This window comes from Anthonomus grandis, chromosome 2 (genome assembly GCF_022605725.1).
Source record: "Anthonomus grandis grandis chromosome 2, icAntGran1.3, whole genome shotgun sequence".
Taxonomy (NCBI): Eukaryota; Metazoa; Arthropoda; class Insecta; order Coleoptera; family Curculionidae; genus Anthonomus; species Anthonomus grandis.
This window is the reverse complement of record NC_065547.1, coordinates 37,886,349-37,900,239: the sequence shown is the minus strand read 5'-3', so window position 1 is coordinate 37,900,239 and position 13,891 is coordinate 37,886,349. Positions and strand designations below refer to the sequence as shown.

Here is a 13,891-nt window from a genome sequence, read left to right as displayed (position 1 = left end):
CATTTTTTCACAGCGGTCGGCCGTACTCCTGTGACATCAGAAAGTTTTCGGGTGCTTAATATCGCATTCATATTGAAATGGAGAATCACTGCTATCTTTAAGTAAAATCCTAACTCAACTATATAACGTATTTCATTAAATTACTCTAAATTAATAGGATTTCAACGAAATTTGGCTCACGGAAAAATGTAATTAAAATCTTAATGAATTAAAAATATTATTTGAACAGGCACCTTATCAAAGAACTCTTGGGCGTAACTTTTGAAAACTTTGGCATAAATCTCCTCTGTATTAAGCTGGACATCTTTGTATATAGTCTCCCACTCAAAGTTTATTTCCATTAAAGAGATTTTCAAAAAGCATTTGCACTTTTATCGAGGCTTTACACGACTCAATTTTAAAATACTTTTCACCTCCTATGGTATCTTCGCTTAGTTGGAGCGTTAATTTTATTTCACAATTTTCTGAAAAAAAAAACTCAGTTTTAAAACAAATTTTCATTTGAAAAATTAGTATTGCTTACCAAAGTTCAGAGTAGATTGGCCATCTTCTTGTACTGGTAGAGACAACATGGCACCATTGACTTTGTAATGACCCTTTTGTGAAAGTTTTGGAAACACGTTTTCGGTAGCAAGAGTTTTCTTCCAAAAAGTGGACTAAAGAGACTTACAAAACGCACTGGAACCAATGACCCGAGCTGATTCCTAGCAAAACAATACTGAAATGTCTATCAGCCTCTTTCATTTGCGAGATACTAAGGCTCCACAGCAGCCAACTTAAAATAGGGACAGGACTATTCTCTGGGTAATGCACACTGAGAAAACACCTACTTTTAAGTAAAATCTAAACCTAATGAGCTTATATAAATCTTGGTATTAAAGCAGAGGCGATTATTGCCGAGTGCAAAATATATAGCAACTTTATAAGATATTCTAGGACTTAGATCAAGAAACCTACTTATTTGTTACAAGGTAGTGGAAAGCAAACAACAGTAAGCTATTTAGTAGATAATTTTATTGGTAAATAAGTATACTCCATAATTATATAACGTAGTTTATTAAATTATGGCTAACTTAATAAGGTTTCAACAAATTTCAGCTCACGGAAAAATTTTATTAACAGGCACCTTATCAAAGAATTCTTGGGCGTAACTTTTGAAAATGTTGGCATAACTTTTCTCTGTATCAGCCTGGACATCTTTGTATAAAGTCTCCCACTCTTCGTTGATAACCTTGTTAATATTATCTCCCAAAAGTTTATTTCCATTAAAGAGATTTTCAAAATGCATTTGTACTTTTTTTGGTCTTATCGAGGCTTTAAGTGACTTAATTTTAAAATACTTTTCACCTCCTTTGGTATCTTCACTTAGTTGAAAGTCTAATTTTATTTCACAATTTTCTGAAAAATATTTAGTTTTAAAGGAAATTTTGTTTGATAAATTAGTATTGCTTACCCAGATCCAGAGTAGATTGGCCATCTCCTTGTACTGGTAGAGACAATATGGCACCATTGACTTTGTAATGACCCTTCTGTGAAAGTTTTGGAAACACGTTTTCGATAGCGAGAGTTTTCTTCGATTTATCGTAGCTTTAAACAAATTAAATAATTTATTTTGTGTTTTGTACAAGGTATTCTAAATTCGATGGTAATCAATGGGATCTTGGAAACTTTTTGATTCATATCTTTTTTGATGTCGTATAATAAATATCCTTACATATCTACATTTTATATCACGACCCAAAGTATATGTAAAACCAATTTTGAGACAATTGTTTAACTTTCCTTTAAAAACAAAATCTAATTTATTCAGGCATTTTACCTTTATTGACAGCAAAATTCGATTGTAAGAAAATCAAGAAATGGTGACCATTATAACTTCTTGTATATTTAGGATTGTTTTATAAATAAATATAACGTAACCGGGAACTACACTTGAACTACCTTAGTTATTATTCTGTATGGCGTCTAGTGACCGAGTTGTACTAACGGAATTTCCAAATTTACATAAACGCCGTGAACCAATATTTGCAAACAAACAGACTTTACATTTTAGCTCTAGGAAAGGCCAAAGTGAACTCAGAAACAACCAAGGTTCATAATATATTGTATCAATATTACAATCGAAAATGTTACAAAATATTTCTGCTTCCTCTACAGACCAGCCAGAGATATCTACAGAAGGCTTTTCACCGACCTTGCTGGTAAAATCGACGATCTGCTGAAAATGTTCTAGCGGGAGAATTGAACGTCCACAATGCCAACTGGTTGACGTATTCTAACAGGACTGATGCCTCCTGAACTTGGATTGTGTTGCGACGGATCCTAAATTGTGCAATATTACCGTACATGCAACACTAACATTAGATAAAAAATTAATGATCGCAATACGAGGTTTGGCTATTAAATAACGAGATTGGTTACAAAAATCTTATTATTCTCTTATTCATTTTATTATAATTTTTTTTTAATATTCAATTGGTTCCCTTCAATATACTCTCTTCCCCTCACCACGCACTTTTCAATAAGTTTTTTCTATTGATCGAAGTACTGCAAGTCTTGTTTGAGAAGAGCCTTTAGGGGCTTAAGCCTTTCAAGCTTCACCGCTTTCATCGACTCAAATCGATGAAAGCGATGTTGTTCCGAAGATAAAACCTTCTCAAAGCAGATTTTTTTTGGAAACAAAAAAACTCGTTCGGTGTTAAATCTGGCGAGTACAGTGCGTGTTCGAGCACTGGTGACTGGAGTGCATTTATCGGCCAAACGGCTTCACAGATAGCGCGTTATGGGCAGGTGCATTTTTCTGGTGCAAAATCTATGAGTTGTTCTTCCACAACTCGGGTCGATTCTTACGAACTCGTTCTCGCATTGTTGCCAAAACTGACAAATAGTAAGTCTAGCTGACCGTCTGACCCTCTGAAACCCATTCAGTTACCACGATTATTGTCGAAAAAAATTATGAACCTTTGAATTGTGATTGGGAAAATCTTGGTTTCTTGATTCTGGGCGATTCAGGCGTTTTCCAACGCATTGTTGCCGCTTTGTTTTAACATGGTATTGAAAAATTCACGTTTCGTCGCAAGTAATAATGTTTTTCATATGTCCGGGAACTTCTTCTAACTTTTCAAGACAATCTCAGCAGACCTGTTGATGCAAGAGCTCTTGGTCAGGAGTCAGGTTTTTTGGCACCAACTTCGTACAGACTCTTAATATAACATTTTTTTGTTGTAACATTGTTCTAACCATTTCTTTATCGGCGCTTACAGCCTCGGAAATCACCCGGGTGCACATTCGATGGTATGCACGATCAATTTGGTTCATTTTGGTCACTGTGTCCAAAATTGAAATAGTGACAGGGCGACCTGGGCGCTGGTCATCTTCAGTGCTTTTTCGGCCCTCACTTAAGCGCTTCCACTACTCAAAAACCTGCGCACGAGAAAAAAATTGTCCCAATAGGACTTAATGGCTACAAGACTCAATGGCAATAATCAATAGCACTCGGTCGAAGTCTTTTTTAATTTAATGAGAAGTTTGAGATATATACGTAGGTCGTGTTTATTGTAACACATGATTCAAACCGCTACTGTACAAATAGTATAATAGTGACGAAAGCGTTTTTCGGTACATGAATAGTGACGATTTCTAGCTACTCGACGCCTTACTAGTTTTTTCCCCACTTCTCTAGGGCGCCCTCTAGGAGCACAATCTCGTTATTTAATAGCCAGTACCTCGTATGTGAACTAGAAATAAAAACTCAGGATCCATCAGCCAATCTGAAACATTTAAAACTATTCCTCTCTTCGTTTCCTTGAAATGATGATTTGATCCTTGAATTGTTTCAGGACCAATGATTCTTTCGCGCGTGCGAGCGAGATTTTATAGGTGACTTTGGCAGGTATGGAGGGTTATATTCCGAACACCTTGAAAAGCTCTTCAGACGGCAAACTGTGGCTTGATAAAAGTACTAAGACAGTCAACGAAAAAAATGCTGTTTATCGCAAATGGCGTCAAGACCTATGCTCTACAAATCGGGTCAGCTTTGTTGCCCTGAGAAATGCATGCAAGCAAACAATCGATACCTGCAAAGAAAAATATAATACGAGAGATAATAATGAATCAATCTTCTCAATTGCCCAAATAGATCAAGATCTTCTGGTATGTAGCGAAAGCAATTAGTCAAAATTTATGAAGTTCAAAAATTCCACCATTGACTTAGGGAGGATAAATATTTATTGCAATGTCTTCTTATCCTCTACCCTCTTTCTGTTGTATACCAAACATCTTCTGGACAAAAATTCTATTAAGCAAATTTACAGGTTTTCTGATGACAGTATATTGGTGTCTTCCCTCATGTCGCTTAACCACAAGACATCAGACGATATCCAGTGCCATAGCGTTGCCAAGTAACAACAATTAATGCCAATCTTAATTATTATTGCTAATCTTGGCATGATTTATAGCGGGAATAGGTCAAGCAGCTTCGCAAAAACGTGGGGCTCTCTATAAAACCAAAAGTTTTATGAGTATTGCTCTCACATATAGAGATCTGTAACACACTTTGAAGCTGCTTGACTCTATCCAGAAGAGGACCATACTTCTTATAGAATATCCACAGCTAACTAGAGCCTTAGACACTTTGGCGCATAGAAGGAAGGTGGCGGACCTTAGTCTGTTTTATCGATATTCTATAACATCACGTTCTTCCGAACTGGCCCAGATCATTGCTCATAGAGCTATACATGCAACATCTACCGGATAGGCAGATGCGACTCATGAATAACGAGTGAATCTGTAGTTGCTATATCGAGACTCCTTTTTATGGAGAATTGCAAGTCTGTGGAAAGTCCCAAAGCACGTCTTTTCCGAACATTACAACTTGAAAAACTTCCACCCTTTCGTAGCACTGGCACTACTCGTGACTCGTGACAGCCTAGTTCCATAGGGTTGCCATCCGATTTGATGGGCAACATTTAAACGTCTTTAGGTGCCAATGGTATTTTAATTAATAATTGTATAAAAGAAAACTAACAAATAGTCGAAAAGAGTTCTATATAAAATTTTATCATATTTATGGTAATTTTTTAGGCCCTATACATAAAAATGATTTAAAATTAATACTTTTTTTATGGGTGCTATATTAATTTGCTCCAAGGATTTGTATCAAGCGCTTGTATATTAAAAGCATTTTAATAAAAGTTAATTAACATTTAAAAATGATCTACCTATTTCTCTCTTTCTCATGGAGGTCCTATGGAGAGTACTTAAAATAATTGTTGGATATGTAAGCGTGATATATCGGTGAAATGTAAAGTGGTTATATTTAAATTTGGTATAATCCAATACAAGAAAAGAGTTTATTTCAGAACATTTTTCAAAATTTTAAACCAGATTTTAATCGAACCACGTAGCTTTTCTATAATTTAACCTTTTTTACTTATTCAATTTCATATTCTAGATAATTAAAAATCCCGTCAACGACACGCAATTTGCTTCGCACTTACTTATTTTATCTCAGTGTTAGAGAAGGAATACAGTGCATACGTAAAGTGTCGGATAAATTCCATAAAAATGAAATGGACCGTTTCTGAAAAAAATGCCCAATCCCGTCGATTTTAATATTGGGGTTAGGATTTTTCTACGTGGAAATTAAATATGCAGGGTGACTCAAAAAAAGATATGACTTCATCAATATGTTTTTTAAATGGAAACCACATTATTTTAAAGCAGAATCAGAAAGAACGCATTTTTTTACAAAGGATATAGTACAAATGAATAGTGGTTACATAAGCAATTTTGAACGAAAAATGACGATAAAATGTAAAATTAAAGAAATACCTATATAAATTAAATGTTCGAATTGAGCACCGTTACCAACCTGACAATAACAAAGGCGATTAAAAAATTCTTTTTGAACGTTGTCAGTGACATCTTAAGTAATAGTTCTAATTTCCTGGCGTATTTGATCTTTAAAATCTTCTAAACTCGTTGATTTAGTGACATACATTTTACTTTTCAAGTATCCCCATAAAGAGTAATCGAGGGGAGTTAAATCTGGCGATCTGAGTGGCCATTCAATAAACCCTAGTCTACCTATCCAACGATTTGGAAATAGTTCATCTAGATAATTGCGAACGGGTAAACCATACTGTGGCGGGGCTCCATCTTGCTGAAAAAAAGATCACGTTGGAGTATATCGGGTTCTTCCAAATCGGCATACAAAGTTATCAGAGCGAGGATAAGATCATTTTGAAGAAAGCCTACATACCTCTTACCAGTGAGAGTGTCATCAGAAAATTAAGGTCCTAAAACTCTTCCTTCCACTATAGCGTACCACACATTGACTTTTTGAGGGTGTTGTGTATGCCATTCTGTGAACCAATGAGGGTTTTCGGTCGCCCAGTATCGACAATTCTGTCTGTTCAGATGGCCGTTTAGAGTAAACGTTGCTTCGTCAGAAAATATCCGTTTTACAAAATTATTTTTATCATTACATAATTGCTGCATTTGCTCACAACATTCATTTTGGCGACCAAAATCATCTTTGGATAGCTCTTGAAGTAAGAATATTTTATAAGGGTAAAACTTTGCTTTTTTCAATACTTTATGCACAGTAGATCGTGATAAATTAACATTAGAAGCCGTGCCTGTGATTGTGGCTTTGGAACGTTAAGCTCATCTTCTTCAGTTAATGAACCTCGACGAATTCACGAAATTTTGCTTCAAATTTGCTTACCATGCTTTGACTAGAAGGCGACCGATCAGGATGAGTTGCATTAAACAACTGAACCACCTGCGTTTGAGTACGCGATATATCTCCAAAACCAATCATGCACAAGATTTTGATTCTTTCATGTTCGGTTAATTTTCTCATATTTCATACAATAATAGTAGGTAATAAAGTGTAGTTACTAATAAAACGCAGGATGACACTGCTTTCGCCTCTCAAAAAGAATAAACACCACTTGCAAATGTAAAAATACTTCAAATAGTTGCACCAAAATACATTTACTTTTTGACACTGACAACAACAACGACAACAACTAAAAAACCAAAATACCAACATTTAATTTGGAAACGGTCCATTTTATTTTTATTGAATTTATCCGCTACTTTACGGATGCCCTATATACAGAATGTACCAAAATCAAATTCATAATTTTTTTTTCGTTACATACACCCGCGAATCATTACAAAAATTGAATAAGTAAGACAAGCAAAGCCTGATGATAGTTTCACGATGCAATTTTTGTTCTTAGATCAGTAAAATAAAACTTTAATTCTTATAGACTTAAATAAACTGATATGTTCAGTCATTGTTCTAAACAATTCAATAAAATAAAACTTATAAACATTACAAGTTTTATTTTATAGAGAAGAAAGCAAGAAAAGTGTGGGCATCTGATATAATGTTTTCAATTTTTGGAGTCTTTTAAGTTTTGGCGATAATTCGTCATGCTTAATAGTAATTTGTCGTAAATTTTTATGTCCGCAGTGAAAATAATTTTTTAGAATTTCCAGGTTTTCGTTGAAGTGTTTTAAGTGATTTTCTATGAATTCTTTTAATAATGCTTAATGAGTTCCAATCATTTGAAGTTTTTTTTTACGTTTTTCAATAACTCTCTTTTTAATTTTTTTTATATTTAGTGACTGGATATTAAAGACATTTAAAGAACTAACAAAATATTTCAGGTCCTACTGTCGTTTTCTTAAGGCTTCCAAGCACTAGACGCCATTTTCTATATCGTTCAGCTATTTGAAAGAACTTTTTGTTTTTTTTCACGCCTTTCAAATTATTAATAATATCTCTTCCAATAATTTGTAATTCTTTATATCTTCTAGGCATTGGTAATAATTTATCATGGCTTTCAAGGATTTGACTTGCTAATTTCTTATTTATATTTTCAAATTTCATGTTATAAGCGTTTTGAATAAGCACACTAAAAGTGATTTTTAGATATTTAAAGTAAATTTTTATGCCTTCTTGGAGATTGTGAAGACTTTTTTCATATATTTTAGGCATTTTTTTTTATTATATGTTTTATGTCATTCAAGCATTCGAAATTATATTTCATATCTTTCAGGCATCTGACTTTTTTTGCTTGATAGAAGTGGATCACAACGGTTCTGCTAAGATGTTATACCTATAAGGAGGACAAACATTGCAAATATTTGTTCATGACTCTCTTTCATTTGGAATTGTTTCCTTACGTTTCAATAATTTGTTAATAATTGTTCGTTGTATTTTCTAGTTTTTTGGAGTCTTTCAGGAATTTAATGTTATTTTTATTTCTCCAGGTATAAGAAATAATTTTGAGTTGCCCAAAATCTGCAGTAATTTTTTCATTTTAAAGTTTTTTAACCCCTTCCAGGCACTTGCCACTTTTGAAAATATTGTTCGGAACTTAAATTTTCCAGTTTTTATATCTTGCCGATATTATAATATATTATAGAGTAAAGCGGGGAAATATGGCAACATAAATGTCAATCGCTCACATTCTGACCTTCATCGGACCTACTCGCAATACGAACACCGAACCTTAGAGCGTACCCATGTAGGTTTGCGACGTGAAAACTCTCGTTGCCATATTCTCGTCGTCAGAAAGAGTATAATCATAAATGTCCAATGATACGGTATTGCCATATTACCCGCACCAATGGGTAATATGGCAACATGTTTTCGTTATGTAAAAATTAGGAATTAGGAGTTTTTTTTAATAAAAAATGTTAATGATCCCAAAAACATAAATTTATTTCTAATAAAAGAAGTCAAATACAAAACATGAAAACTTATTAATATAATTCCTAGTGGCTACTAGTAGATATTCTCTACTTTAACTGTTTCTTTAAGCAAATTCGGATAATGACGTACATTTTTCGCAAAATCTGTCAGATCTCGTACATATCTCATGAATCCATTTCATACATGTCACGCACTGAAGCCAGTCGCATTTGGGACCTTTTTTGTCGTAAAATGATCCATGACATTGTGCGAAAAATTCTGATTCATCAATATCGACTTCGGATTCGTCGCTTTCCTGCGTTACTACTTCTGTTTCGGTATCTGACGAAAAAGGGCTTGGTAGTTCTTTGGTTTTCTTCTTTGGTATCCCGGTTTGCTTCGTTTTCTTAATATTTTGTATTTTTTTCCGTTCTTCTTTTTGTTTTAATTTTCTGTCCTTTTCTTCTTTCTTTGCCCGTTTTGCAGAAATTGTTTCTGGTGAAGTTAGTATCTCGGCATGTTGTTTCCGTTTATATCCACTTGGTCCTGGTTCGACGCGTGGAATCGGTAAAATTGTTTCAAAGGGATTCGTATTTTCAGGTTCCTCAACTGTAGTGACATTACCTGGTCTGGGATCATTCTCCTCCTCACTGGAAATCTCTTCTGGGTTAAGACTATCTTCAACCGATGGTTCGTCGTTGACCATAAAAGCATAATCGGGAATTCTTTCGGAATTAAAAGGGCAAATCCCACAGGTTCTAAAGCCGTTTTTGAAGTCCCGTTTTGAATTGTTGCAGCCTTACACCAGGCAATATTTAATAGTTGGGCAAATTGCAATCGGCTTAGTTTTCGACCAGGATTGTTATGTACCCAGTTTTGACAAGTTTGAGCCCAATAAGCTTTCAAGGGCTTAAAGAATGAGCGATCAAGCGGTTGGAGCCAATGAGTGGTGTGGCTGAGCAAACAAAACAGGATCACGTCATTCGCTACAGCAAAATCTAAGAGTTCGACTTTGGAACAGTGCGAGGAATGTCCATCCATAATTAATAGAACCTTACCGGTACCTTTCTGCGGAATAAAAAAGTCTTTAAACCATTGGAAGAAAATTTCAGATGTGACATAAGCTGACTTTTCTCCCATAACAACCTTGCCGCCAGGTGGTAGGCCATCCTTGAATTCCCGTTTTGTATTTTTGTCCTTAAATATGCAGCAGGGTGGGAAAAAGTTCCTTCTGCGTTTACACAGGTTATAACGGAAATAGTTTCTCCTTTTTCAGCGCTTGTGATACAATTTACCATTTTAGCGCCTTGTGTTACCACAACTTTGCCTGGATTGTTATTCGATTGTTATGAGATTAAAAATCTTTTGTGGGGTATTCAATAAATTATTTTCTCTAAGAACGTTTCCCAGTAATTCAAAATATTGTGTACATTCTTGTTTTGTCATGCCCTTGGCCCTGGCAATAGACTACCTTGACTCTTATGAACGGCCAGTACAGGGTGTCTTCTCATAAAGGCTAGAAACCAGTCTTGTCCTGTCATTTTCCGTTCAGTATTGAATTTATGTGGAATATTTTGTTGGACCACACAAGAATAAGCAAGCTTTCTTATATCATGCGCAGTTAAAGTAAAGCCGTGAAATGCCATGTTTTGTATATATTTGGCTAAACTTGCTTCTTGTTCCATAGTAAGTGAGCCTTTACGACCTAATCCCATCTTATCCAAATTTCCGGAACGCATTCTTCTCATTAAGGTTCTAACTGGAAGATTATAAGTACGACTTATTTCCCGAGCCGACCCTTTGCCTGCACGAATATCACTTACTGCATTTCGAAGATCTACTTCTGACGATTGGGCCCTTCTATTTTTCCGAATATAAGAACGTGGCATTGTGTTTATCTGGAATGATAAAAAAATACGAATCACCATGAGCTATACCTATCAAAAAGTACTTGGGGTAATATGCCGTACTTGCATTTTCATGCGGCATATTATCCCACGGTGCAACACCAACGTTTCAACTGAAAAGCAAAAACCCGGTGTAAATACAGTCAGCGGCGAAGGTGTTAAATGTTAGGTTATGAATTTTACCTCGCCACAGCATGTGGATTATTTCAATCGGATCACAAAAACTTTTAAAAACTCCTACCATATATCGTATAAAAATAATTTTTGGTGGGTACTTACCAGTTTTTGGGGTTTATCGCGCACTAAATGATAAAAATTATAGGAAATTAGTAAACAGGTGGTTGACTACGTTAATGTAGACAGGTTACTATGGTAGTGCGATGGCGTAACCGCCAGAGTGAGCTATGAGCGAACTGAGGCATATTACCCGATGCGGCATATTCCCCCGCTTTACTCTATAGGCAACAGTTTTCAACATTGGAAATATTTTTTATTCCATTTCAGGTCTTAATGTAATTATTTGTCTATCAAGAATTTCAAAAAATTAAGGTTTTAACCTTTTTAAATCATTTTATGATTTGATGTAATTTTTTACATCTTCGAGGCATTGGAAATTATTACATTTATTTTATATGACATTCGTTCAATTCGTCTGAAAATTGTATTAATTTTTTAAAACTATAATTTTTTAAATTTACTGTTAAGGTCCATCGTAATACTTACTGAGCCTTGGTAACTTTAATGTTCGTCAATCCATGTACGGAAACTCCGTCATAATACTGAACCAGGTTAACAGCGCCGCCTCCTGAACCTAAAGTTATCTTGTCCACTGGTAAAGGGTCAATAGGTTTTAGGCCCAATTCGGAACTACCTACAAATTGTAGAACTTATTTATTTATTAAAGAAAGAATATTTAAGAAATAAAGTCGATATTGCTGACATAGATTTGTGTGGGAAAGCATAAAAAAAAGACCGGTGATTGTGGGAATAAAAAATAAATTGACAGGGAGACACTATACTATGTGTAACATAGGAGATCAAAAATATGGTTCACAAACGAATGAATTTGCATAGTGTTTATCAGAGTTTTTTGTCATCTGTCTCACGTTATTATCTTTCTGGTTATTTTCTTTCTTTAGGTCATTGCTCATAGTTTTAATTTGGTCTTCATTATTTGCTTTTCATAGTCTTATTTTTTGTTGCTTATCTCATTCTTCTTACTTTTTTCTCTGTTTTTTTGTCTCAAATCCTTCTTGGTCTTCTCTCTTTTTGTTATATCGGTCTTTGTGTTTTTTACCCTATTTCGAAAACTTCTTCAACAGTGATTGGATTAACTTAACTTGTCGCTCTTTATCTTCGACCGAATTCCTATTAAATGACATTGACTAAAGGGGCGTGCGGATTTCCGTCAATTTTTTTTAAGTTATAAACTTATGATCAGTATTAATAAACAACACTAGCATTGTTTTTGCTGATAGAGACGAATAAATATAAGATATATAAAATTAACAACTATAAACTAGATTGTACAGTGCTCTAAATTGAATAAAATGCTTTTACTTTGTATTTTTACAAACACTTAATGAATTCTCTTTAAACATTTTTACCTGATTTAAAAGATTTGACGGCATCTTCTATACCTTTTGCCAAACAAGTATCAAAATTTGGGTCGTCATTCTTGCAATATGAAAAACCATTCGCGTCTGAAATAGATCGAATTTAAAAATAAAATAAATAAAACAATATAAAGACTTACACTTGGATACAACTAGTCCCAAAAATACGAAACCAACTTTTAGGTACTTCATCTTGCTAATAACTAATTTCTAGAACTATATACGTATTTATCAGAATAAATAAATAAAGAAAAAAAGTTAATTGTAATCATTAAGCTTATTAGTCGTAATTATTGTCCATAATTATATAATCATAAAAACGAGTACTTGTGTAATATTTATGTAATGAAAGATGTCTTAAAAGATGAATGATGGGTGATTGCGGTTTTGAGTTATGACTCAAATATTATAGGATAGTTCATCTTGATTTATACCTTTAAATATATGCAAAAACAGCGTATGTTTTTGGACTTTTTTAATAGTCCACATGTTTTGTACTATCGGCAATTTTTTATAAAATTGTATGATTAGATTCTATTACCATTTTATACAGAGCCTTTTATATTTGCGATAACAAAATTCTCGGTTCCTTTTATCGAGATGTGGAGGCAAGACTTTATGAATATGGACCTGAAAATCTTTCACTTCTACTGAACTAATTAGTTTTTATTCAGTTTCCAGCGGTGTATCCAACAAGCAAAAAGATCATTTTTGCAGAAGGTCTATTTATTTACTAATTCGTACAATATAAAAAAACGTAAATATAAAAAAATATTGAAATGTATATATATCGAAATGTTATTCACAAGAGCAAGCTCGTAGATTAGGATATATAGATTCGCATAGAAAAATTCCTATATAGGCCCTCCCTATGAATATACAGCCCCTTAAAGACGCCACTGGACACGGTTTTTCTTGAACAACTTTTGAAGTACTTGGTATAATTTAATAAAAATTTTACGTGATCAACACTACTGAGGACCTCTTAAGTCGCCGGAGTCCTCTTAAGTCGACGGAGTCTTTAAAACAGATTTACCTTATTTATTTTACTAGGGGTGGACTAGGTTGTACATTATAGTGATAAAATTTTTAACATCTTTGATGATAAATACTCTGATATAATAAATATGGATAGCTTGAACGTTAAACTAAAGAAAATGCACTCTTGTTCATTATCGATAAAATGAACCATTTTGGAGAAAAAAAATAATTAAGGAATCAGGCCTCTCTACCTATCCACCGTTTTGAAAAAACGTCATTTAGGTGGTTCCTTAAGGCAATGCTGAAATAAGGTGGAGCTCCATCATCCATAAAATACATGTTTCGGCAGATCGCAAGTGGCAAACGCTCTATTAAATCCAGAAGATTGTTCTGAAGGAACTCCAAATAAAGTCCTCCATTCGTGTACCATGTAGTGGGTAAAACGAACGAAGGTGTAGTTAAAATATGCATTTTTTTTACTTCCATGAGTAAAAAATTCATACAAAAATCAAAAAGAAAAGAACAGATTTCATCTGATCTTTTTAAATTTTCTTTTCCTCTTTTAGTTTTACAGCAGTACTTTAATTTTGTTATTTAAATTATAAAACGAAATGAAGAACTCAGGAAGAAAAACAAATTAAAAGCAATTAAAAAGATACACACATAAAACG

General features: G+C 34.0%; 1 protein-coding gene across 1 annotated transcript; it reads right to left on the bottom strand.

Annotated features, from left to right (window-relative positions):
• Positions 1–324: 324 nt before the first annotated feature.
• On the bottom strand, positions 325–12,513 carry LOC126750172 (uncharacterized). The gene is made up of 5 exons (XM_050459697.1): positions 12,380–12,513; positions 12,231–12,326; positions 11,347–11,494; positions 1,454–1,587; positions 325–464 (listed from the first exon to the last, which is right to left on the bottom strand). Exons 1-5 carry the CDS (start codon positions 12,429–12,431, stop codon positions 325–327), a joined length of 570 nt encoding a protein of 189 aa, XP_050315654.1. The 5' UTR covers positions 12,432–12,513.
• Between the last annotated feature and the right edge of the window lie 1,378 nt (positions 12,514–13,891).

Bases quoted from the DNA above. Each gene is read 5' to 3' on its own strand.
- LOC126750172 (XM_050459697.1), bottom strand. From the start codon at position 12,431: ATGAAGTACCTAAAAGTTGGTTTCGTATTTTTGGGACTAGTTGTATCC. The intron at 12,327-12,379 runs GTAAGTCTTTAT...GATCTATTTCAG, and splicing joins GGGACTAGTTGTATCCAAGT to ACGCGAATGGTTTTTCATAT. The intron at 1,588-11,346 runs GTAAGTATTACG...ATTTGTTTAAAG, and splicing joins ATTAAAGTTACCAAGGCTCA to CTACGATAAATCGAAGAAAA.